This window comes from Dipodomys ordii, unplaced genomic scaffold (genome assembly GCF_000151885.1).
Source record: "Dipodomys ordii isolate 6190 unplaced genomic scaffold, Dord_2.0 Scaffold45, whole genome shotgun sequence".
Lineage (NCBI taxonomy): Eukaryota > Metazoa > Chordata > Mammalia > Rodentia > Heteromyidae > Dipodomys > Dipodomys ordii.
The window spans coordinates 2,206,091-2,230,177 of NW_012267261.1; the positions used below are offsets into that span (position 1 = coordinate 2,206,091).

The 24,087-nt window shown below is 41.3% G+C and overlaps 1 protein-coding gene across 1 annotated transcript in view; it reads right to left on the reverse strand.

The window, feature by feature from the left end:
- Positions 1-420: 420 nt before the first annotated feature.
- Positions 421-24,087, reverse strand: part of P3h2 (prolyl 3-hydroxylase 2) — a 167,251-nt gene continuing 143,584 nt past the window's right edge. Inside the window, exons 9-15 of the mRNA XM_013019291.1 lie at positions 18,594-18,721; positions 17,598-17,693; positions 16,780-16,930; positions 14,901-15,018; positions 13,976-14,051; positions 6,438-6,578; positions 421-894 (exon numbers count right to left, since the gene is read on the reverse strand). Coding sequence (XP_012874745.1) covers positions 802-894; positions 6,438-6,578; positions 13,976-14,051; positions 14,901-15,018; positions 16,780-16,930; positions 17,598-17,693; positions 18,594-18,721 — 803 coding nt within the window. The 3' untranslated portion in view covers positions 421-801. The remainder of the gene's footprint in view (positions 895-6,437; positions 6,579-13,975; positions 14,052-14,900; positions 15,019-16,779; positions 16,931-17,597; positions 17,694-18,593; positions 18,722-24,087) is intronic.

The following is a 24,087-nucleotide window of genomic DNA, read 5'->3' on the forward strand; positions in this document are numbered from 1 at the left end:
CTGCCTGAAGCTCCAAAGACCCGAAGCCGAGCTGATCCTGGAGGATCCAAGTGTATGAAGTGTATGACTGTCAGGCCCAGAAAGAATATGGAGGAGAGGCCCTGGGCCACACAGGCCTTATGGGCCAAGCACACAGCTGTGCCCTTGCTAAGAACCAGCTGAGGTACTGAGATGTTGGATGTGCAGCAAATTAATTGTGTTTAATGTGTGTGTGTTGATGTGTGTGGTATGTGCGGTGCATGTGTTATATGTGTATGTGTGTAAGTGTGTTTGCATATGTGCATTTGTATGTGTGTGCAGTATTGTGGAATATTTGTATATTTATTTTCATATAGTAGGTGTGGTGGTATTTGTGTGTGTGTGTGTTTGCTTGTGTGTGGTGTCTATGGTATGTACGTGCTATGTGTCTGCTTATGTGGCATATGTGTGGCATATGTGTTTCTGTGTTCTCTGTGATGAATGTGAGTATAACATCTATGTGGTGTGTTTCTGTTTGCATGTTGTATGATATGTGAGTGTTCATGTGTGGGTAGTGTTATGTGCTTGCATGAGTGTGTGTGTGTGTGTGTGTGTGTGTGTGTGTGTGTTCGGAGTATAGAGAAATGACTGGGCTTGGAGAGATGAACTAGCGCACTAATGGACACCAAGTGGTACAGGAGCACAGTTTCGGCAGAAGAATGGAGGTTCTGGTGACTCCTAGTATCCGGTTAACTTATACCATGGCTCTGTACAAAAATAAAACAGTTCTTCTAAGATTAACAATTTAAATAAATATCTGATAGAACTTTCTTTCCCGCTTGTTTATAGCTCATCTCTGGGGTTGATATTCAGTTCATGCTTCCCTTGCTGTTCCCGGTCCAGGATGGCGATCACCTCATCTGCCTGTATTCGCTCCTGCAAGCAACAACAACAAAAAGACAAAGGACACATTTGTGTTACCAGCAGAATGATCAGTCTCCTCACAGATGCTTTCTGAACACTTCCAGGCAGCCATCTTGGCATGGAGGGTTAATAAACCTAGCCAGGGATTCAAAGGACTTCATCCCCAGACTGGTGTCTTCTGCAGACGTTCCTATGTTCTGAAACCATTACCCTCCAAGATTCCTTTCCTGCAGCCAGCTCTCATGTTGAATGAGCTCCTTGCTAATTCACGGTCCCCTCAGCTTCTCCAGCATCATGCAATGTTCAGAGGCATGCATCCTTCACCACATGTACCCTTCTACACCCACAAGCCTCTTCTGCTCTTCCTATTTCTAGGTAAACACCTCTACACTGCTCACCCATTTGTCTTGAAAAAGCCATGGTTTCTTGAGCATGTGGTATGTCATTGGCTGGCTTCTGTCCCTTCTGCCAAATTTTCTCACCATTGGCACTACTGACATTTTAGTAGTGCCAGGTAATTTCTTTATGGGGTGAGATGGGGGTCCTCTGTTTTCTTAGGGTGTTAAGCAACATCTCTGGCCTCTACTTACTGCAGGACACAAAGCAGTAACACCAATGGCTAAGTTGTGACAGCTAAAAATGTCTCTAGATATTTCCACACATCCCCTAGGGGGCAGTGTGTCCTCTCCTGAGTGCCAGTGGTTGAGGTGGTCCGCATTGTGTAACTCAAGACTTCAGATGTCCCCAGATTGCTGGATTCTTCCTTCCTATCCCTGTCCTTGATGGATCTGCACGAATGAGCCAAATGAGCTGCCTCTGCATACCCAGCCTCCGGAGGTCCAGTACCTCCACTTCTACACTGTGATCCAGCTTTGCACACCTCCCACCTGCTCCGTCACCTTTCTTGTCTGAGTCCATGTGGCTATCTAGAATCATCCTTTGGATCCAGAGGTTGCTCTGACTATGGGAATCTCTGGGGGAGGCCCAAGGGCCCTGCACCATTTAGAATAAAATTCACCTTAAAAACAATTTTGGCCGCGCTGGGGTTTGATTGATAATCTCACACGTGCTAAGCTAGTGTTGACCACTGGAGCCACATCTCCAGCTACATCTCCAGCCCTTTTTACTTTTAATTGTTTTCCAGATGAGATCTTGTATTTTCTGCTCAGGGCCAGATTCTCCTACTTACACTTTTTTTGTTGTTGTTTTGGTTTTTAGGTCCAAGACCAGGACTCAAATTTGGTACCTGACACTTCTGCTCATTGGCAGCTGAGCCACTTCTCCAAGCCCTTATACTTCCTATGTGGCTAAGATCACAAGTGTGAACCACCATATCCTGTTTGTCTGCTTGTTTGTTGTTGTTTTGGTAGGTCATGGGGTTTGAACTTGGGGCTTCAGTGCTGTCTCTGAGCTCTTTTGCTCAAGCTTAGTGCTCTACTACTTTGAGCCACAGTGCCACTTCCGATTTTCTGGGGGTTAATTGGAGATAAGAGTCTCACAAATTTTCCTGCCCAGGCTGGCTTTGAATCACGATCCTTAGATCTCAACCTCCTGAGTAGCTAGGATTGTTGGTGTGAGCCACTAGTGTCCCACTTCACACCTTGTTTGTTGGTTGAGACACGGTCTTACTAACTTCTTAATTGGCCTGTCCTCAAGCCATGAGTATTTGGGGTTTCATATGTGCCCTACCAGTCTGGCTTGAAATTCACATTTCTTAATGAACCTGTATAATGGGATGCCTGCCCCTTCTGCACTTTCTTTCCATATCACTCTCGTCTGCACACACATTCAGACAGTCTGGCCTTCTCTACATCTTGTGGATTGTATTCCTGTTTGCTAGGCATTGAATTGAAGATGTTGCACTGGATAAGCTCTCATTTTAACACTCAGTCAGTCACACACTACTCTCTCCCTCCTTTCTCCTTCTTCCCTCCTTTCCCTCATTTTTGGATTGTATGGCAGTACTGGGTTTGAACTTGAGGCCCAGCAAGCACAGAACCTTTCAAGCCACGTTCTCAAACCTTTTTTGCTGAGAGTTTATTTTTCAGATATGGTTTCAGGTTTTTGCTAAGGGACATGCTCAGACTTAAAGCCTATGTAGCTGGATTAAAATGTACACCACCACGCCTTGGTGTGAGGTAGAGGTCTTGCTTACTTTTTGCCCATTTGGGCACTGAACTGTAATCCTCTTATATCTACCTCTGAAGTAGCTGAGATTGTAGAAGTGAGATTCTGTAGCTGTGTTTTGTTTTATTGTCCACACATTATTTATTACTCTCAGAAAATCTCTGAATTATTGATATTCTTACTTATTTGTTATCTGTCTCTTTCCTCTACAACGTTAGCTCCAAAATAGTAAGGAATTCTATTTTCTTAGTCGTTGTCGTATTTCTAGTGCCTACAAAGGCTACTGACATTTTGTAAGGGCTCCATTGTGTTGATGACATTATACTGATTCCTATCTTTGAAAATGCCTCTCCCTAAACAATGTAACTCATCCTGTAAAGCTTATTTCAAATGGTATTTGCTACAGCCAAATTTTACTTTGGATTTTACTTATTCATTTCCTCTCCCTCACTGGTGGTCTCCAGCACAGAAGGTACCATTGAAGATGATCTTGACACAATAACAACAATAAGAACCAACATGCAAATTAATAGGAAACAAAATTTTCATGCCTAAAATCATGCCTGATGTTATTGCAAGAAAACAAGGAGAACAATTTCAATACTGAACAAATTGGCACACATGAAAAGATTTCATATCTGATAACCTCAGGAAGCTATCACAACCTAGCTATGTAGGAGGCTGAGACATAGAGGATTACAGTTTAAGTCCTGGCAGAAAAGTCTGTGAGACTCCATCTAATTAACCAGTAGAAAAACAGACTGGAAACATGGCTCCATGATAGAGTAGCATAATAAGAGCTCAAGGCCCTGAGTTAAAGCTTTAGTGCTGAAGGACGAAGAGGAGGAAGAGGAAGAAGAGGAAAAGAACGAGGAAAAGGAGGAGGAAGAAGAGGGCACTCTCATGAAGGGAAGAAATTCGAGAGCTGGAATTGATGCATTTCTAGCCTCCAACATCTTTTCATCCTTGAATGTATATGTTAATAAATGTGTCTTGAGACACTGTCTTAATCTGTGATGTTCATACCATCTGCTCATGGGGACATTTCACTGACAGGCTCTCCTGGCTCAAGGATCCAAAATGAGAAAAGGTATTTGAGCCATAAACTTCACCTGGAAAGTTTTAAAATTCTGGTATTCAGGTAACACCCCGAGTCAAATCATTCTGATCCTTAGTATTTTGTAAGGATCTCCAGGTGAGAAGCAAAAGTTGGGAGTCACTGAATAGGCTACATTTTCCTGTCATTTTTCCATTTGGCCACAAGATGTCGCTAATTGCCAAGCTGGGATTTTTGTAATTTTTATCTATTGGTACTTTTCCATCAAAAGAAGTTCTTTCTTTTATTTCATTTTAGGCACTGATGTTTCCTGATTAGGAAGGAACAGACATCTCAGTTTGTGCTACTTTACTTTGGCAGAACAATGAGTCAGAGAGAATGATGAGTATATAATGGTGAGTTCACCTCCTGAATAAGAACTGAGATAGTGAGGTGATTTTTCAACCATTTATGATCTTCACAAGCTATTCACTTGCCTGGGTTCCTTAGTCATTCTAGCAGGAGTGGTGCTGGTATTTTCAATGTGGAGAAATACAAGGCAATAAACAAAGTCCAGGTTAGCAGGATGCTTAGCACCACTTGATGTTTTTAGGACTCTAGGACTTCATGGACTGCTTTCTCTTTCCATGCAAGGCTTCTGTTTCTGAGCTCCTGTGAGTTTTTCTGGATTCTTCCTCTGCGAGCTACTTAGGGCTGTCTTCTCCTTCCCTCCCTTATGCAGGGGGTCTCACAAGCTCCTTATAGCCAGGGACTATGTTTCGTTCATCCCTGTCCCCCAAGAGCCTACCTAGCAGTGTCCCAAGGACACAAGAGTTCTTCTCTAAAGACTGTCAAGTGTATCCACAGAATACTCAAAAACAGGAGGAACACTTTCTAGTCTGTCTTGGTGGAGAGTCGATGAGAATAAGGGGTCCTTTTTAAAGTATTTTCTGATGAAACTCGATTCCATTTAGGGATCCATAGAGGTAAGTTGGACTTAATGTCATTTTAAGAATATGATTTCATAGTGTCTCCACCACGCTGGGCTGGAGAAGACTGCAGGCATTGGTGCTGGCCTGAGCCATGAGGCTTCAGCAGCAACTTCAGTGTTTCTGGTCAGGTTGCTTCCCAAGCTTCACTAATGCAGACAACTGTACTCAGCAGCGGTGGAGGGAACAACGGCTCCTCCTACAGTGGCCCAGGTATTTCTTCCTGGGTTCCACTGATGGGTTTTTATTCAGCCTCCTCCCAGGTAGACAGAGACTGCTCTGAACAAGGGAGAACCTGAACAAGGGAGAACCACAGGATACGAGCAACTTGTCTTATTCAATCGAATCCCCAGCTACTTTAAAGAGGATACTATTTCAATATTATTTTAATGCTAACATTAATATTTAACTAAATGTTAGCACGTGATTCAATGGTACTAATAAGCAATGCGTGCAACGTTATTTTCGTATTTTATTACTTTGATATCACTTTAATATTTTGTCATTAATATTTCAGTATGCAATGAAATTAAATGTCTTATGCAATTAAATTTTGACAGCCATTTTGGTATGTGAATAGTAAATTAATATTTTAATATTTTAAATAATAAAATGTTTTAATATTTAACAACATCAATAAGTCACCATAATCTTATATGACTCCTAATCCCATTTTGTGGGTGTTTCATAAACTCTGCAGTGCTGGCTTTTGAAGTGTGTGTGTGTGTGTGTGTGTGTGTGTGTGCGCACCTGTACTAGAGTTTGAATTTAGGGTCGTCTCACTTAGCATTGTTTTGCCCACTGCTAGTGCTCTACTATGGGTCATGCCTCCACTTATGTTTTTTTTGATAGTTAATTGTAGATAAGAGTGTCTAGTATTTATCTGCCAAATCTGGCTTCTCAGGCCTTAATCTCTGGAGAAACTAGAATTATTGTGTGAATCCCCAGTGCTCAGTGTCAGTGCTCTTTTTAATGTCTTGTAGTGAATACTACAATCTTTCTCACCCAGAGTGAGGTGCACTTCCCTGAGGATACTGCACTGCTCAGGAGTTCAGAACGGACAGGTGAGTGTGAACACCATTTTTGCAAATATCTTCATGCCTAGAATTAGAACTTTATGGATAAAGAATCACCTTCACAGCCCCTCTTCTTTTCCCCAGGACGTTATTACATAAGCTGGATGTGCAATCGGTAAGTCAGAATTAGGAAAAATTGGATCGGACAATTTTCTGTGGCTTAGAAGATGATGGCAGATAGATTTCTATTACAAGCTAGAAATAATTCTATCAAAGCTTTGTCCAAATCTCAGGTCTCTGCTGTGTAGGGGCCAAGTTGAAGGGCTCGTTGGCAAAGTTCTGTTGGCAAAGCAGGCCTCCCTGACCTGCAGATGTGTGCAGACTCACCAGCTCTCTGTACAGTGGGTCCAGGGTAAACCACAGAGCCACGGCACATCTCTGGCCTTTGGTGACGGCCTTCACTCCGTGCGGGTTCTCTCCTCCTGACGAGAAGCTGATCATGCGCCCACACTTGGGTTTTATTGAGGCCTGATAAAGAAAGTAAAAACAAGGCTGTCAATCCTTTATCCTGAACATTTCCCTCTGGGATCTTGTGTGTGAAGATTTGAATCACAGCAACACAAAACAAACCAACAAACCAACAATAGAATCCTGAAGTGGAAGAAGACATAGATCACCTCCATGTTCTTACCCATAACAGTTATAATTCATAAAACAACAACTTTTAGGTCCCAGGTATATTACAGAACACATGTAAGTTCTCATGTGTTGTAGTGATGACCTACACATTCCAAGAAAGCTAATTCATGCATGCAACATCTGTGCATTAGATAAGTACCTTGACCATGGATGGCATTATAAAGAAATCGAAAGGGCATCTGAGTACCAGAAGAACTTTGCTAATTGTCTATGGAGTATTAAAATGCGTGTAACCTTTTCTAATTCCTTAATTTTACATTGACAGGTTTCTATCGCTTTCACAATAGAATACATTTTAAATGCCAAGTCTAACTCGCTGGGACACATCAAGCCCTTCACAGCATCATGCCCAGTGGTCATTCAAGCATGGCTTGACTGCCTCCAGGGATGAGACCCCTGTACCCTTGAGGTGACCTGCTCCACCGACTCCAGGTGTTCTGAGGTGATTGACATGGAATGTCAAAGCTTGCGTGCTGCAGGTGGAGCTGTCCACTGATGTTTGGGTAGAGAAGTTCAGGGAACATGGGAATGGGCATGGCTGGCGGCATGCAGCTAGAATAGAAGATGAACAGGTAGGTGCTTCGGGCAGCTGAATAATAGGAGCTGTAGCTGTGTGTTTGAAAAAGAGTCCTATGTAAGTTGAGACCATTTTTCTTCCTAAGGGAAATGCTAAGACCTTGCTCTCTTTCCCTTGGAGAGCTGAGAAAGGTCATACAAACACAGATGAGCAGAGCCAGCATTTGTCACATGTGGCCACACAGAGCCCTTTTAACCACCTAGTCTCTGAATTGACTTGAGGTGTGCTCAATAGAACTGTGTGCTTTCCTTTTGCATAAAAATCAGACTGCCATGGTGGAATTTTCACAGCTGCCTTTGAGAAAGCTTCTGAAAGTCCACAAATGCCCCATAATAACTTTTACTCAAGATTCTGCAACTGCATATTGAATGTTACAAGTGCTGAAGTCAAAATTCAGAGACCAGGTGAGAGTGTATATCTATGTGTGCCCAGAGTGTATGTGTGTGTGTATACGTGTATACTTATGTGTGTGCAAATGTCAATAGAAAAAGCAATGAGGAACCATTTCTGGTTACTCTCCTACCCACAGTCAGTGATGAGTGATTTGTCTTTTCTGGATCAAGTTAGGTTTCCAGAAAGAGAGCTTTAGTCAGGTGGCTTTTCTGATAATAGACCTACAGAGCTGTCTAGATGCTTGTGCCCACAATATCAATCTGATTCTAGTTGTCTGGAGAAAGAACTTGCTGAGTATTTCTATATAGAAATGGAATAAATAAACCAATCTAACTGGGCCCTAGTGGTTTATGCCTTTAATCCTAACTGCTCAGGAAGCTGAGATCTGAAGACCTTGGTTTTAAGCCAACAAGGGAAAGGAAGGCTATTGATACTTTTCTTCAAGTAACCAGCAAAAAGCTGAAAGTGGAGCCACATCACAAGTGGTAGAGTGCTAGCCATAAGTGAAAAAGCTAAGGGACAGTACCCAGCACCCTGAGTTCAAGCTCCAATGTACACACACACACACACACACACACACACACACACACACACACACACAAACACACACACGATAAAAGAAACAGAAATGTAAATGATACAGAGGCCTGTGGTTGAAGATGGCAATATCTTCCTAGGGAAAGCCTTGGGAAGGTGGCTGCAGGGTCTTTAGCTGTCATTTGTTTCCTGTATTCTCTCAACCCCACCCCCCATGGAAGCCTTTGCTTCAACAAGATCGCCAGCTCTTGACAGCAACCTCTTCAGATAGGAGGGAAGAATGTTGAGAGGCAATGCTGCGTTCTTTCTTCGATGAAATGAAAGTTGAAAGTATTTTGCCCATGTTTTATCAGCCCTGTCGTTTAATTCTGGAGTTTGTGTAACCCTTGTTTCCTTGGCTACTGGAGTCCCATTCAAGAAACTTCTTGCCTGTCCTTCATGTCTTTTCCCTAAGTTTGTTTGTAGTAAATTCAAACTTTCAGGTCTCTCGCTCAGGAATTTACTCCATGTTGAGGTGATTTTTGTACAGGAGGAGAGGCATCTAATTTCAGTCTTCTACATATGGAATGCATTCTTTTTCTTTTTCCAGTGTAAGAATTTGGGGCAAGTTTAGCAATCAAGGTACCCAGTGCCTTGAAGCAGATAGAATGGGTCTGAGTAACTCTGGGATGAACCTCAGCTATCTGGGAGCTTATCTGCCCACACCAGCAATCGCAGGAGTGAAGCGTCCATCAGTCTGCTTCTGTTTCTGAAAAGGTTTCTTCAGGGAGGCCTGGTCTCAAGTTCAGACAAATGACTTGTTTTTTTACCATCCCTGGGGCTTGAGCTCAGGGCCTGGGCCCTGAGCTTCTTTTGCTCAAGGCAAGTGCTCTACCACTTGAGCCACACAGCTCTCCTTCTGGCTTTTTCTGTTTATGGGGTACTGAGGAATTGAACCCAGGGGCTTCGCATGCTAGCTAGGCAAGCACTCTACCACTGAGCCACATGCTAAGCCTGGGCTCATACTTTTGCAACATAACCTAGTCACGTTGAATTTACATGAGATTCTGGTCTAGGGTCTTTTAAATTTGAATGGAAGCTTCCATGAAGCAAACAGGCTGGGTTATGAAACTTAACCTTCAAACGTACACAAAGAATATCATATTCCTCAATTCCTGTACCTCACACGTACATGTTTTTGCACAGATTAACCCACCTATCTCCCTTATATCCTACTGTTCAAGTAAGATTGTGGAAAACTCTGCTTTCCATCTAATCCATGGTCAACAGTCAGCAATGCATTTGTGATGAACTTTTGTCAAATAAAGGTAAATTCAGCCACCAATCAATTAATTTAAAAATTGCAGTGTGTTACAAAATAAAAGACTTAAAAGATACTAATTCCTTGTGTGGCTTCAGGTTAGGTCATTTCTCTGTTCCTTCAGCTAAAAGAGGAGTGAAGTTGTCATGAAAAAGAAATAAGAACTGGAATTCGATTTTAAGAATTCCTAACATTCTTATCTAGGAATTTCATTTATCTATTATAAACAAATGTCTTAAAAATCTGTGCCATAATCAAAGAAATACAACAAATCGAAGAAAGGTTGGACAAATGAGATTGCATGAAACTGCAGAGCTTCTGCATGGCAAAGGACATAGCTAGCAAGATCAATAGAAAGCCCCTTCAGTAGATGAATGGATCAAGAAAATGTGGTATATATACATAATGGAATTCTATGCCTCCATCAGAAAGAATGACATTGCCCCATTTGTTAGGAAATGGAAAGGCTTGGAAAAAATTATATTAAGTGAAGTAAGCCAGACCTAAAGAAACATAGGTCCCATGCTTTCCCTTATTTGCAATATCTAGTATATGTATGAGTCAAGCAGAAAAGGTCAGATAATGTGATTTTAGGAAAATGAACCGTTAGATATGTATTTAAATGTTTTTTTTCTTTCATGTATTTGTTTCTAACGCATTTATAAGATTATTTCTTTGTTGCTTTGTATGTCCCTCCCTCACAGTATAACCCCTGCTTTCACTATATTTGATGTCGGTATAATTTGTGCAGGAGATGGGGAAAAACAAGTCGTTTAAGGATACAGGTGGACCCGTTGCAACAATGAGAAGTACAAGTCATGTCGAAAACGAACTTTACAACTTTGTTGGGGGGGGGAATTGGAGGGGGCAGGGAGAGGCTGGGAAGGGATGTGAAGGGTAAACAAAGGAGGAGGCTGCAATGCTTGATAAATGTAGTCACTATCTTGCCCATGTAATTGTAACCCCTCTGTTCAGTATTTTCACAATAAAAAAAAAGAAAGTCCACAGATTGGGAGAAGATCTTTACTAGCCATACAATTGACAAGGGTCTCATATCTAAAATATACTTAGAACTCAAAAAACTAAATCCTCTAACGACAAATCCTCAAAGAAACAACTGCCCAATAAATAAGTGGGCTAAAGACTTGAAGAGAAACTTCTCTGAAGAGGAAATAAGAGTGGCCAATATACACATGAAGAAATGTTCAACCTCTCTACCCATAAAAGAAATGCAAATCAAAACAACATTGAGATTCCACCTCACTCCAGTTAGAATGGCTAAAATCAAGAAATCTAATAACAACCGATGCTGGAGGGAATGTGGCCAGAAGGGAACCCTACTGTATTGTTGGTGGGAGTGCAAACTTGTTCAACCACTTTGGAAAACAGTATGGAGGCTTCTCAAAAGACTCCACATAGAGCTCCCCTATGACCCAGCAATCCCACTTTTGGGCATTTACTCAAATGATCACAAACACCATATTAAAGCTACCATCACAACTATGTTTATTACAGCATTATTTGCCGTAGCTAAGATATGGAACCAACCCAGATGCCCCTCACTAGATGAATGAATCAAGAAAATGTGGTATATTTATAAAATGGAATTTTATGACTCCATCAGAAAGAATGATATCGCCCCATTTGTTAGGAAACAGAAATGGAAAAATTATATTAAGTGAAGAAAGCCAGGCCCAAAGAAACATAGGTCCCATGGCTTCCCTTATTTGCAATAAGTAGTATAAGTCTAGGACAAGCAGAAAAGGTCAAAAGCTATGTGCATATGACTATGTAAGATAATGTTAAGTGAAATGAACCCCAAGATAGAAACATGAGTGTTTTTTTCTTTCTTGCTATTGTTATTAGCATATTTAAAATGTACTATGTGATTTTTTTGTTTCTCTTGTATGTTCTTCCCCCATGGTATAATCCCTGTTTTCACTGTATTTGATTCCAGGGCCCTACATCTTGTATACACATTTTTCTAATTTGGGGAGGAGAAGGAAATAACAAAATGCTGAAATAAGGATACAGGTTAACCCATTGTAACAATGAGATGTACAAGACACTATGTTGAAAACAAACTTTACAACTTGGGGGCAGAGAGGGAGGAATTGGGGAGGCGAGGAGGGAAGGGATGGTAGGGGAAAAACAAAGGAGGAGGTAACAATGCTGGAGAGGAAATGTACTCATTACCTTACTCATGTAACTGTAACCCTTCTCTACAGTATTTTTACAATAAAAACATATTAAAAATCTGTGCCATATAAAGTCATATAAAGTAATATAAACGACTCGGCTTTTGGTTTAAAATCCTGTTGCAGAGTTTTTCATTTAGTTTTTGTGGGGAAGTAATATTCAGTGCTTTGGAACATACACCAGTTCTTAGGATAATAGGATGGGAAAAGAGAATGTGACCTAGTTTCAATGTGGTAAATGGAAGTGTAATTAGCTTACATTCTACAGTGAATGAAATTCATTCAGACAGTACTTCAGTAATTCCTTTCTTTTTTCATACATTGATCATTTTCAAATATGGCCACTAGATGGAGTAAAATCAAAGACATCTTTGCAACCACCTGTCTGCATTCTGTTCCAACTATGATTTTCTTTGAAACTGTGAACTTTTGTTTTTCTCCTTTGGTTTCAGGATTAGCAAAGCTCAAGAGCAAAATGCTTTTCACACACAGACTTCCCAAAATTCAGAATCCCGGGCAAGGCTTTTAAACTACATCAATTTTGACTGAATCTCCCCAGTTATAAAACCTATTATTATTTCTACAAAGAGTGAGGCAAGATGACCTTTTAAACAGATATTGTATTAAATCACACAAATTTTTAAAAAATCACTTAACCATGTTTCTGGATAGTTTTAACCAGAATCCTCGGAGGCTCCTTTAAATCCAGTACAAACAGCTTGGGGTACCCTAGTTGTGTGTCATGGTAATACAAGATATAATACACACTACAAGGTTGTTTCTTATTGAGAAAAGTGTGTGCACTAAAAGGGAAAAGAATAAAACTCAGCTAAAGTCTTCAAGATGGTTTAGACAATGCCAAAACTTTGGAATTTATCATATTCATGTTCTGACTACTTAGGTTTTACATGGAGAAAATGATATTCCATGGTTCACTTATGTTTCTGTTGTTTCTTCAAATGGGGAAAATGCTTTTCTAGCATTGTGTGTGATTTTGGGCTTAAACATTAATAGATGCCACATTATCTTCTCTAAGGATGCAGCAAACTGGCTTTCTAAGTACCTTGTTTTTTTTAGGAAGATGGTAGCTGAATTTATCTTTTGATACAGATGTGTGTGTGTGTGTGAGAGAGAGAGAGAGAGAGAGAGAGAGAAACACATACACAGAGACAAAGAGAAAGAGAGAGACAGAGAGAGGGAGAGAAAGAGAGAGAGAAAGAGAGATGGAGAGAGACAGAGAGATTATGTGTCCTGGGGCTTGAACTCAGATCCTCAGGCTCTTGCTTAACTTCTTTACCTCAGGATTTTACCACTTGAGCCACACCTTCTGGGTTTTTGCTGATTAATTAGAATAAGAATCTCATGGACTTTTCTGCCCAGCCTGACTTTGAATCATGATCCTCAGATTTTAGCTTCCTGAGTACAGGCATGATACACCAATACCTGGCTTAGCGTGTATATCTGTGAGTATGCATATCAATGTGGAAGCAAAGGAGTGATGTATATTTGCACAAGTATTTATTTATACACACACACCCACACTTATACCTATAACTGCAAATGATAATTTTGATAACTTGGGAATTGAAGGACAATGCTCAGTCCAAGAATGCAGAACAGCAGGTTACTTGGAAGACATTTTGTGTAATCATTTAACTTTCCCTGGATTTGGGTGACTTAGGAACTTCTGTCACATTGTTTGACAGAACTCAGAACACTTTGTTCCAAGTCTAACATTAGTTACACAATCACATTAAATAGTTACAAAACTGTTTTATTTTATATTATTTTAATTCTGGTTCTGGGGCTTGAGCTCAGAGCCCGGATATTATCCCAGAGCTTTTAAGCTCAAAGCTAGTATCTACCACTTGAGCCACAGATCCTCTTCTAGCGTTTTGAGTGGTGGAGATTAGAATGTTAGAGACTTTCCTGCCCAGCTTAACCACGATCCTCAGATCTCAGACTCCTGATTCATTAGGATTACAGGTGTGGGCTACCAGTGCGTGGCTATCTGTTTTTTTTTTGTTTTGTTTCATTTTTAATTTATTCATTTTTGAGATGGATTCAGATGTGCCTATAGATGCTTTCATGTCTTATATTTTATGACCTACAAATTCACTAGTGATTTCTCCATTTCTTGGATTCTTGATCTGTGAGTCTGGAAAAATGGAGACTGAAGTTTTAAGAGTTCCAGATGAGTTTGCAGGAGATATTTACTTACTGTCACAGTCTTAGCATCCATTTCGGTGAATATGAATTCTCCTCCTTCAAAGTCATCGTTCATATATAGGAGTGCGCTATAAGAAGAAAGAGGACAGTGTTCATAGGATGATACATGCTTCAGGCCTCACAGAGACTGCTGATGAATGCGCTAGCTTTATCAGTAAGTTCCCCTTGAAGTCGATATTGAAATAAACGACCCTCCATTCTGTGAAGATTAGGTATTATATAGGTTATACCCCTGAAGGGCTCATTGGTTCCATTTACATTCATGTTTCAATCATATTTCAAGTCTTATGCCACATTTTACTTCTTTTGGAAGGTGGTGCCTAATCAGATTTAATTTCATTCTCTAATCTCACTGATATAACTTGTAACTCTTGTATTCCCTTATTTAATGGGGCTTTTAAAAAATGCTAGACAATTCCTCGCTGTGAAGCCTAGCCTCAGCGATAGGGGGCGCTCAATAACTGATTTTTGAGCAGAGCAGGGTGTAGTAATAATACTTAGTATACTTTTATATACAATACATGATGACTACAATGATTCTTTACATACTGATAGCCTTCCATACGTTGAAAGGGTATTTCATTCTGGGAGCTTCTAAATACAAGCAGAGTTCTTTATGGGTGTGAATACTAGCTAAGTCATGCATTGTGATGCTATGTTATTGTCTTCTGAGACCTACAAACACATGCTCAAGGACAAGCCTGTGAGACACCATGGTTAATTAGATGCAAAATGAGTTTCTGTTAAAGATATCAAAGAAATCAATGCTTCTCTGTGATTACAGCTGCTTCGGGAGACCACTGGACAAGCTCTCCTGAAGCAAAATGAAGAGTGAATGCCCGACAGCTTTCCAGTGTCCCTGAGGTTTTGATAACTGTTATGAGAAAGTCTGGCTTTGAAGTCAGTGGTGTCTGTACCTATAGTCACGGAAAGTGTATGCCGGAGGCTCCTTCCAGCACTCATTGGCTTCTGGGTCCAACAGGCAGTTATCAGCATGGATGGGATGGCTGAGGTCATTTCTCTTGTCCTGCTGGCCTGCCAGGAGAATAGGAGACGGATTGCAGCAACTTCCAACAGAAAAGCAGACACTATCACTGTCTTCTCATGTTTCCAGTGTCATCCATGAGTATGGAGACACAGAAGACTCGTCAGAAGACATGGAAGGACAATGGACAAGTCAGACTCTGGTCCAGTCTGGACATCAACTTCATGTAGAATCTTGGGCAAATGATACCTGTCTCTTCAATGATAAAATTCCTCCTCAATCAACTCTGATTTCATGGATTCTATTTCAAGGATTAAAAATAATGGCCAGAATAATTAAAGATAATTTAAGAAGAGAAAGAAAAGGAAGAAGGAGGAGGAGGAGGAAGAGGAGGAGGAGGAGGAAGAGGAGGAAGAGAAGGAGGAGGAGGAGGAAAAGGAGGAGGAGAAGGAGGAGGAGGAGGAAGAAGAGGAGGAGGAAGAGGAGGAAGAGGAGGGAGCATGATAGCCTGGCACCAGTGGCCACTGCTGTCACACTAGCTACTCAGGAGACTGAGGTCTGAGGATCCCAGTTTGAAGAAAGTCTGGGCAGGAATATACAAGAAACTCTTTTCCCTAATTAAGCACCAAAAAGCTGGAGGTGAAGCTGCGGCTCAAGCGGTAGCACATTAGCCTTGAGAAAAAATGCTCAGGGACAGCATCCAGACCCCAGGAATGGCATGTGAAGAAATAAATGCATGATTTGGGTTTTAAGATAACATGTCACACAAGTAAAGTCTACAGGACATCCTTCTAGTTCCCATTGAAGTTGGTGGGAGAAAAGACACAGAGGGACTAGCAATGAGTGGGGTGTGAGGATGCTTCCTTTCAAATAAGGTTTTATGTGAGGATGCATATAAGTATGTATTTGTGTGTATGCATGTACATATGCATGCATGCATGCATGTATGTATGAATATATTTTGTTTTATTTTATATTGTTGGTTATGGGGCTTGAACTCAGCCTGGGCATTCTCCCTGAGCTCTTCAGCTCAAGGCAAGCATTCTTCCACTTGAGCCAGAGCATCACTTCTAGGTTTCAGGTGGTTAATTGGAGATAAGAGCCTCATGTACTTTCCTGCCCGGACTGGCTTTGAACTGTGATCCTCAGCCTCTTGAGTAAATAGGATTACAAGCAAGAGCCACCAGTGCCTGGCTTATTTATTTATTGTGTTGGTACTAAGGCTTGAACTCAGGGACCAGGCACTGTTTCTCAGCTTTTTCTGTCCAAAGCTGGTGCTCTACCACTTAAACCACAACTCTACTTCTTACTTTTTTGCAACTTGTAGATAAGAGCCTCAGGTACTTTTCTGCCTGGATTAGCTTGAACCTGTGATACTCAGATCTCAGCCTCCTGAGTAGCTAGGATTATAGGCATGAGTTGCTGGCACTTGGCTTAAAGAACACTGATTAAATAATCTCTTTTATCACCAAAGCTATCACTCAGTGCTTACAGGCCTAACAACTGTAAGATCCAGGGATCTGGCTGTAGAAGCTGCAGTAGGAAAGCAGTTTTTTTTTTTTTCTTTCTTTCCCTCCTTGATTTTAGCCATTGTGAAAAACAGATTTGAAGACAGAAAGTGTTCAGAGTGAAGGTTTCTGGCAACTGTAGGAGATCAAAAAATAAGGCTGAGCAAGAAAGACTTGGTAGGTGCCTGCAATGTAGGAATGTTACCCCATATCATCAAAGGAGTACTAGAGCTTGGCTTGGCTTGGTAGAGCCTTCACTAGGCATGGTGGATAGCAGGGTGAAATTCAGGCTCGGCATCTCACCGGACAGGGCTGTTCGGCAGACCATGTGTGTATAGGAGAAATACAGGGTGGAATTCAGCATGAAATAGGATTCCACGATCTTTCGAGCCTTTTCACTGATGTCATAAAACAGACGGGCGCTCTTCAGAGGCACTCGGCCTTCATAACCAAACTGAAAAGACAAAGAGGAAAAGCAGGGTCACTGGAAGACTGGGGGCAGTCTCCAGATTTCATTAAGCCAAGACATCATTGTCCTTTCTGAGCTGGCAACTGGGAATAGAACCCCATGCTTGTAGGTCTGGAAGAGACCAGGCAACCATTAAAAGAAGCTCCTCCCCTTCACAGAGGGAGAATTAAAGACTGTTTGCCAGAGCCTTCTTCTCATATTCTGTTCTTCTCTTCTCTTCTTCATCAGCCCCCCACCCCCACCCAACAGCACTTGTTTTGATGTTTATGTAATTAGCTCACAAACTCCTTGAGGACAGAGGCTGCATATATGTTTTTGGTCAGGGACAGGTTTCAGGAGACGTAAAGTTTGAGAATTTGGTGAATGAATGAGGAAATGATCAAAAGCAACGAAGGTGGCTAGGAGTGAAGCTCTGCCCTCCCACCCCGCACCCCCGCCCTGCCCATGCCTTAGAGAACACATGTCACCCGTCATACATTAGGATGGAGGAAGATCTGGGATCAAAGCTTACATTCTATAGCAAACACACAAAACCACCCAACCAGGGGTCCACCCCTTCCTCTCCCTTTTTGCTCTGTTTGACATGCACAAGAGCCTGAGGCCTGTAGCCTGACACTGAAGAAACCAAGCCCACAGAAAGCAAAGACTTTACTCGGAGTGCTTTCAGGACCGTTGCCCCTTCAAACTTTTCGTTGGGTGTGTGAGGTGATGTTTTCCCGCGATAGCCGTCACCGACAAGCATGATTCCCTGGAAGAAAAATACAAGAAGAAGCTTTATCAGTAATGAGTATGTCATCCATCACCTCTGTCTTTATGCTTTGGCTGCCAGAAAGCAGGGTGCAAAAGTCAATTTGCAGAGTCATTCCCGTTGTATTCCAAGACCCAGGTTCAACTCATTCTTATTAGGAATCATCATCATAATAACAACAACAACGTGGATAGAGCTTAATGGACGGAGGGAGCAGACAAAGGAAAAGAAGAAAGGGTGGTCGATACATCGCAATAATCAATGTTCACCTGTGAAACTGGAGCCAGGTAACTTGAGGGGATGGGTGGGGTGGGGATAGATGAGAGGGGGCAGATTGATGGAAAAAGTGATGCTGATCAAGATACACTGCTCATGTAAACTGATGTGTTGGATTCAAACCCCTCCAAACAATTACTTAAAGGTAATGATAAAAACATAAATAAAGATAAAATCAGAGCATCCCTTAAAAGAAGATAGCTATTAATCTTCAGTCTACCTATTTATAGAAACAAAAAAGTAATCGATTCACATATTCAATCATTATGGATTAAAGTGAAAGGATTTTCCCCAGAAACTTTATATGGTAGGCAGATCACAAAACAGGTGGTCATCCTGTCCTAGAGATAAAGCCAGGTGGTATTCTACGGTGGAATCTGAGAAAATTGAAGTAATTGTAACTGAAAAGCTATGAAAGTGCTTCCATAACCAGTGTGGATTGATTCTAAAGCATGTGCATTTCTAGGCCTTATTCCCTGGGTACAAAGGAGAGCAGGACCCCTAGCCTGCAGGCTACGGAGAGGCCAGCAGAGTGGACCCATCCTCTCCCAGAATCCTCCTCTTCCAGGACCCTCCCCTGCCAGGACCCTCCCCTGCCAGGATCCTCCCCTCCTCCAGCCTCACACTGGCCACACTGTGCAGCTCCCGGCACTGTTCTTCAGACAGGACATTATCCAGAAGAACCCGCTGCGTCCCGTTCAGTTGCTCTGAGTTGTAAACAAAGGTGATGTTCTCAAACAGCAAAGGCCCACCTGGAATGACAGAGCATGTGCATGACCCGTCTTGCCTGCTACCTCTGTCCTCCAAAAAGGAAGCACAGAATTCCCAATGGCTTCAGTGGAAACACAAGAGAAGCCTTCTCAGAATGGATGCCCAGGGATGGGAGGATAAATTATGGATTAGCCAGCTCTGTAAATACGACGTGCAATCAATAAGGAAGGTGGAGATGTCTTGCAGACCAGCTTACCTGTGTTTGATCTTTTAGGATGGGTAAGGTTTTTTTTTCCAAGTAATTCAGAAAAATAGACTGGACAACTCTTGGGATTCTCCTCTGAGAAGCCTAGCCTTCTCCTTAGCCCTTTGCTTGTGTCTCTGTCAACATCAAATCAAGTCATTGACTACATCTCTCTGTCCCTCACACTTGATATGCCCCTGCACCCATGCCTTACTTGGAGAAATGGCATCAGCAGTCACCAGCAGGTAATACCTGTCTCCTTCCCACATGCCTTCTCAATACTCACCTGAGCACTCTTGTGTTTAGAGTGATTACTTTTCTCTGATTTCTGTGTAACATCTTCACATTGTTGTTTTGGGGAACACCTTTAGAAAAGTAGCCGCCAGAGGCCCTTCAAAGAGGTTCTTTGGGGTCCCATGGGCAAGGTCCCATAACAAGGTCCCTTGCTTTTAAAGAACAGAAGGAGAAAGCCTGTGCTGATGAGGAGCACTTTAAGGGAGGCACAGGGCAAACGCCTTCTGCCAGAAACTGAACAGAAAGGAAACTGGTGCTTGTTATTCCTTTTACTGAAAACATTCCCACCTCTTAGCAACAGCTCACCATAGAAGGAGCTCCGGAGAACCACAGCCGCCCTTCCCTGCGCAATCTAGCAATGGACACTGGCACAGAGTCTGTCTAAGACACTTTCCAAGAAAGAAGAGACGTCAAGACGGATGTCTGCTTTTATCTCGGAAAAGCAGATTAGCTGAACGGGGAGTAGCGCCCTGCACGTATTACTAGTCAAGTACAGATGAAAGTTCCCCACAGCCCATGACTCATGGAGTCTTCGAGGAGCCAATGCTTCTCAGTCTTGAGCAATGCATGGTTATCAGTTAAAACAAATGCTCCTGAATTTTGAGCAATGCATGGTTATCAGTTAAAACAAATGCTCCTGAAGGAGCTCTGGTGCTGACAAACTATTTTTACTGTGATTTTCATTCCGTATTTATAGTCACAAAATTTTTGTGTATTATAGAAGTAAGGCAGACATTATTGATTTCCATATTTTCATATAACTACAATACCATCATCAAATTTTAAGATTAAATGGACGCTGCCAGGAATTGGTGGCTCACCTATAATCCCAGCTACTCAGGAGGCTGAGATCTGAGGAGTGACTGAAGCCAGGTGGGGCAGTTATTTCTAATTAACCACCAAAAAGTTAGGAGTGGAGCTGAGGCTTAAGTAGTAGAGTGCTAGTCTTGAGAGAAAGACAATTTAAAAAAAAGCACAGGGATAGCACTCAGGCCCTGAGTTCAAGCCCTAGGACTCTCCCCCCCCCCTCTCACACACACACACACACACACACACACACAAGGCAGAAACAGCTTGAGTGGAAGAGCACAGGCTTTAAATAAAGGGGCATGGCCCAGGTCCCGAGTTGAAGCCCTACTACTTACCAAGAATAAATTAATAAACAAAAGCCAGATAATAAACTAGCTACATTTTAAATGAACATTATTACAATTAACATTATTAATAAAATGATTCTTGTTATTTGGCTTGATTTAAGGCACGGGATTCCATACAAATGTTACTATTACTCAATGATCTGGACCAGGTTGCTATTGCTTGTTTGCTTGTTTGTTTCTGATAGGATTGTGTTATGTAGCTCAGTCTAGTCTTATACTGGCAACCCTCCTGCTTCAGCCTTACAATGGCTAGGATTGTAGGTATGTACCACATGCTCAACTATTTACAAGGTTCTGTTTATTTATTATTGTTTTCTGCATTATCTTGCTGTATAATGACACATTCTACTGTACCTTTTCTCTATTGAAGCTATTATATATAATTTTAGTGTATTTGATGAATGTTGGCCTTTATCAGGTCTTAATCCATTTTTTATGATTTTATTATAAATTTATTGCTAGTCTTCATTTATTGCTAGTCTTCCACCAACAATGTATTAAATGGTACCAAGATGACCAGAAGTGCACTCACTCTAATCAAGATGTGGAATTTCATGGCACTATAACCCAAAAGTACTCATTCACATGTCCACTTAAGGCTCCTATTAATTTTTTAAGTTGTTATCAAAATGTATAAACACAAAATGTCTTAGATTTCAAGAATATATTAACAAGGACTAGGAAGGTGGCTCAGTGGTAGAGTACTTGCCTACAATGCATGAGGCCCTGGGTTCAATTCCTTAGCACCACATAAGCAGAAAAAGCCAGAAGTGGTGTTGTGGCTCTCAAGCAGTAGAGCGCTAGCCTTGAGCTGAAGAGCTGAGGGACAGCACCCAGGCCCAGAGTTCAGGCGTCACGACCAAAAAAAAAAAAAAAAAGATATATACAAGTATTCATTTTCAGTATCACATCCCTTAAGCCAGAAGAGAAATAAATACATTTTTCTACCTCTTACTATTTCTCATGCTATGAAGTTTTGGGACAGTACTGGATTATCGAAAATTTAAATGGACTTGAGAACTTCTAATATATAACTAGGCCTTATGAATCTCTGAAGCAGTGAGGCAATAATATGAAGTGGTTTTTTAGCTCTCACTGAACCTAATTCTTCTTTGCCACCCTCTCTTCTTCTTCCCTTCCTTCTTCTCCTTTCTTCTTTCCTTTCTCTCTCCTTCCTTCTTTCCTTTCTCCTTCTTTCCTTCTTTTCTTCCAATGGCAGATATATTCTAGATAGCCCCCCCAATGGTTATTGCACCTGGCTCCTGTGCCCTGTGTGAACTACTTCTCATGCATATGGGTATGGCCTAAGGCTTGCTTCTAACCAGTAGAATATAGTCAAGATGAGAAACAATCACATCATAACATTGTGGTTTCCTGCTGGCAGACTTAGCCTGTTACCTTCTCTGCTTGCATGCTTCCGTGAAGCAGTGGTTCTATCACAGCTGATACAGCACAGAATTACGGGCAGCCTCAGGCCAATAACCAATGAGGAACTGAAGAATCATGAGCTAACACTCCTTTAGAAACTGAGTTCTGCCATCTAACAGCAAAGAAAATATTTCACAGACAGGCCTCAGAAGAGAACCTAACCTTGGTCACCAAAATGATCGTGAGAAAACTTGAAATTGATACCCTAACCCCTGACCTCTAAGCCACAAAAACTATGAGTAATAAATGGATGTTGGTGTGAGCTGCTACATTTGTACTGACATTTTAGAGCTATAAAACAAAACAAAGCAAAGTCAAACAGAACAGTAGCTCCTTCCATAATACCTCTAAGTATAGAACACATTCTGAAGAAAGTTGCTTTAGTCTGTGTAGCTAATTGGGATTCATAATCATACGGATTCAGAGCCTTCTTCAATTATTTGAAAAAGTAAATTTCATATTCATTCTAATTTAGAAATACATATATGAAATGTCCTTCAACAAGAAAGTCATCTCCAGATCCATTCAGAATCATTTGCGGATATAAGCTTCAAAAAGAAATGGAAGACAGAAGAAAGGAGGAGTTAAGAAAACTGGATTGGTTTGTACTTTGCTGAATTTACAATGTTTGCTATTTTCAAGATAATACTCTTTTGCATATGATGATTCTAAAAGCAAGTGAAGGCAGGGTGCCATATAACCTTGAATATCCAGATCCTCCAGGTTCAGGAGGAACTGGTATGAGAACAGAGCTAATTTAATTATCACAAGGTTATTTTCTCTAAGTATATAATTTTATATAGAAATTTCTCACCACACTCTCAATTGGTTGTTTCTTAACAACCAGTTACCCGCCCACTAGCCAAAAGGGAAAAAAATAAATAAGCTTCATTCATAAAGTGAGTGAAGTTGACTTGTAACACACCAGCAGAAGAAAACATTAAAATGAACACAAAAATGCAGTCCAATAGGTTGTGGTTCCTGAAGCTTCCGCCAGTTCTTAACCACAGCACAACGAGATTAAGTTCAACAACTTCTTCTCTCATTCATAAAGTATGTGTCTGGCTCTGATTCTACATTTGCAACAAAGAGGTGATCTAGGAAAGAACTCCTTGGTGTTTCTTAAGTGTGGCTTCGGGTAAGAAAACTAACTTTTCCATAAAGACCACAATATCACTCCAGGCATGGTAGGGGTGTATAAAATAACAAGCCCTTAAATGAGCACTGCCTTTTATGCTTTACAAAAGTCTTTCACATTTGCCATGTTAAATAAAAAGTTATCAGCCTTATGTTACAGATAAGTGCCACAGGACCCAGCACCAGGGAGATGAGGTTTCTCCTGGCACACAAGAACATCAGCTAAGAAAATCCTAAAACCAAGTCTCTAGATCCCAAGTTAAGTGTTAACTTCTACCTCACCCCCAAGATCATATCAAGTGTAATCTTTAGTGATGATTGAAAGGAGGGTGGATGAGTAATGAGAATGTTTTCATAATAGTGTTACCCTGTACCGTAGGTGTCTTGGATTGCTGTCACTCTGCTATATAAGATTGAGTGGTTCTCATATTAACATTTACAAGTCGCCCATATGAATCCTAGTAAGTACTATTAGGTAACTCAAGGAGGTGTCATTCTTTGTAGCATTCTTTATTTTGTAGCATGTGGATCCTTCCTTGACTCCTTGGCATCTGCCTTCAGGCAGACTAAGATAGGACAGTTTTCTCTTGTTGACAACTTTGCTTCCATTGGCTAGCGTTCTTAATTTAGGTTCTATGTCAAGTGTTTGATGATTGGACCCAAAACTTCCCAGTTGTGGAAGAAAGAAATATGTTTGGTCTTTACCTACAGTTCTTAGTTTGAATGCTTCGTAAGTAAACTCAAGATTTTTCTGAATGATACAGTGAGTATCTTTTGTTACTCATAATAAGTCCTGTTTTAATCACACTGGAGTTAGGTTAACAAAACAACTTCCAGTGTAGCTTCTGGATGAACTGAGGGTAGAAGGAGGTCATATGAAATACCAGGTGATTAGAGAATTGAAACCAGCAGTCCTCACATGGGCCTCTGGAAGTAGAGTAGAAGAGCTGGAAAATAGCATACTCTTGGGCAACAAGGTTTAATGAGATTTCAGTATGCTGGGATTATGGGCTGTCCAGAGAGGGCATGGAAGATCTGTGAACTCCCTCCCCAGTGCCTGGCCCAATATACCATTTCCTCTGGTTGTCCATTTGTCTCTATTATGATGCCCTTTGTAAAACAAAACAAACCTGATAAATGTGTTTCC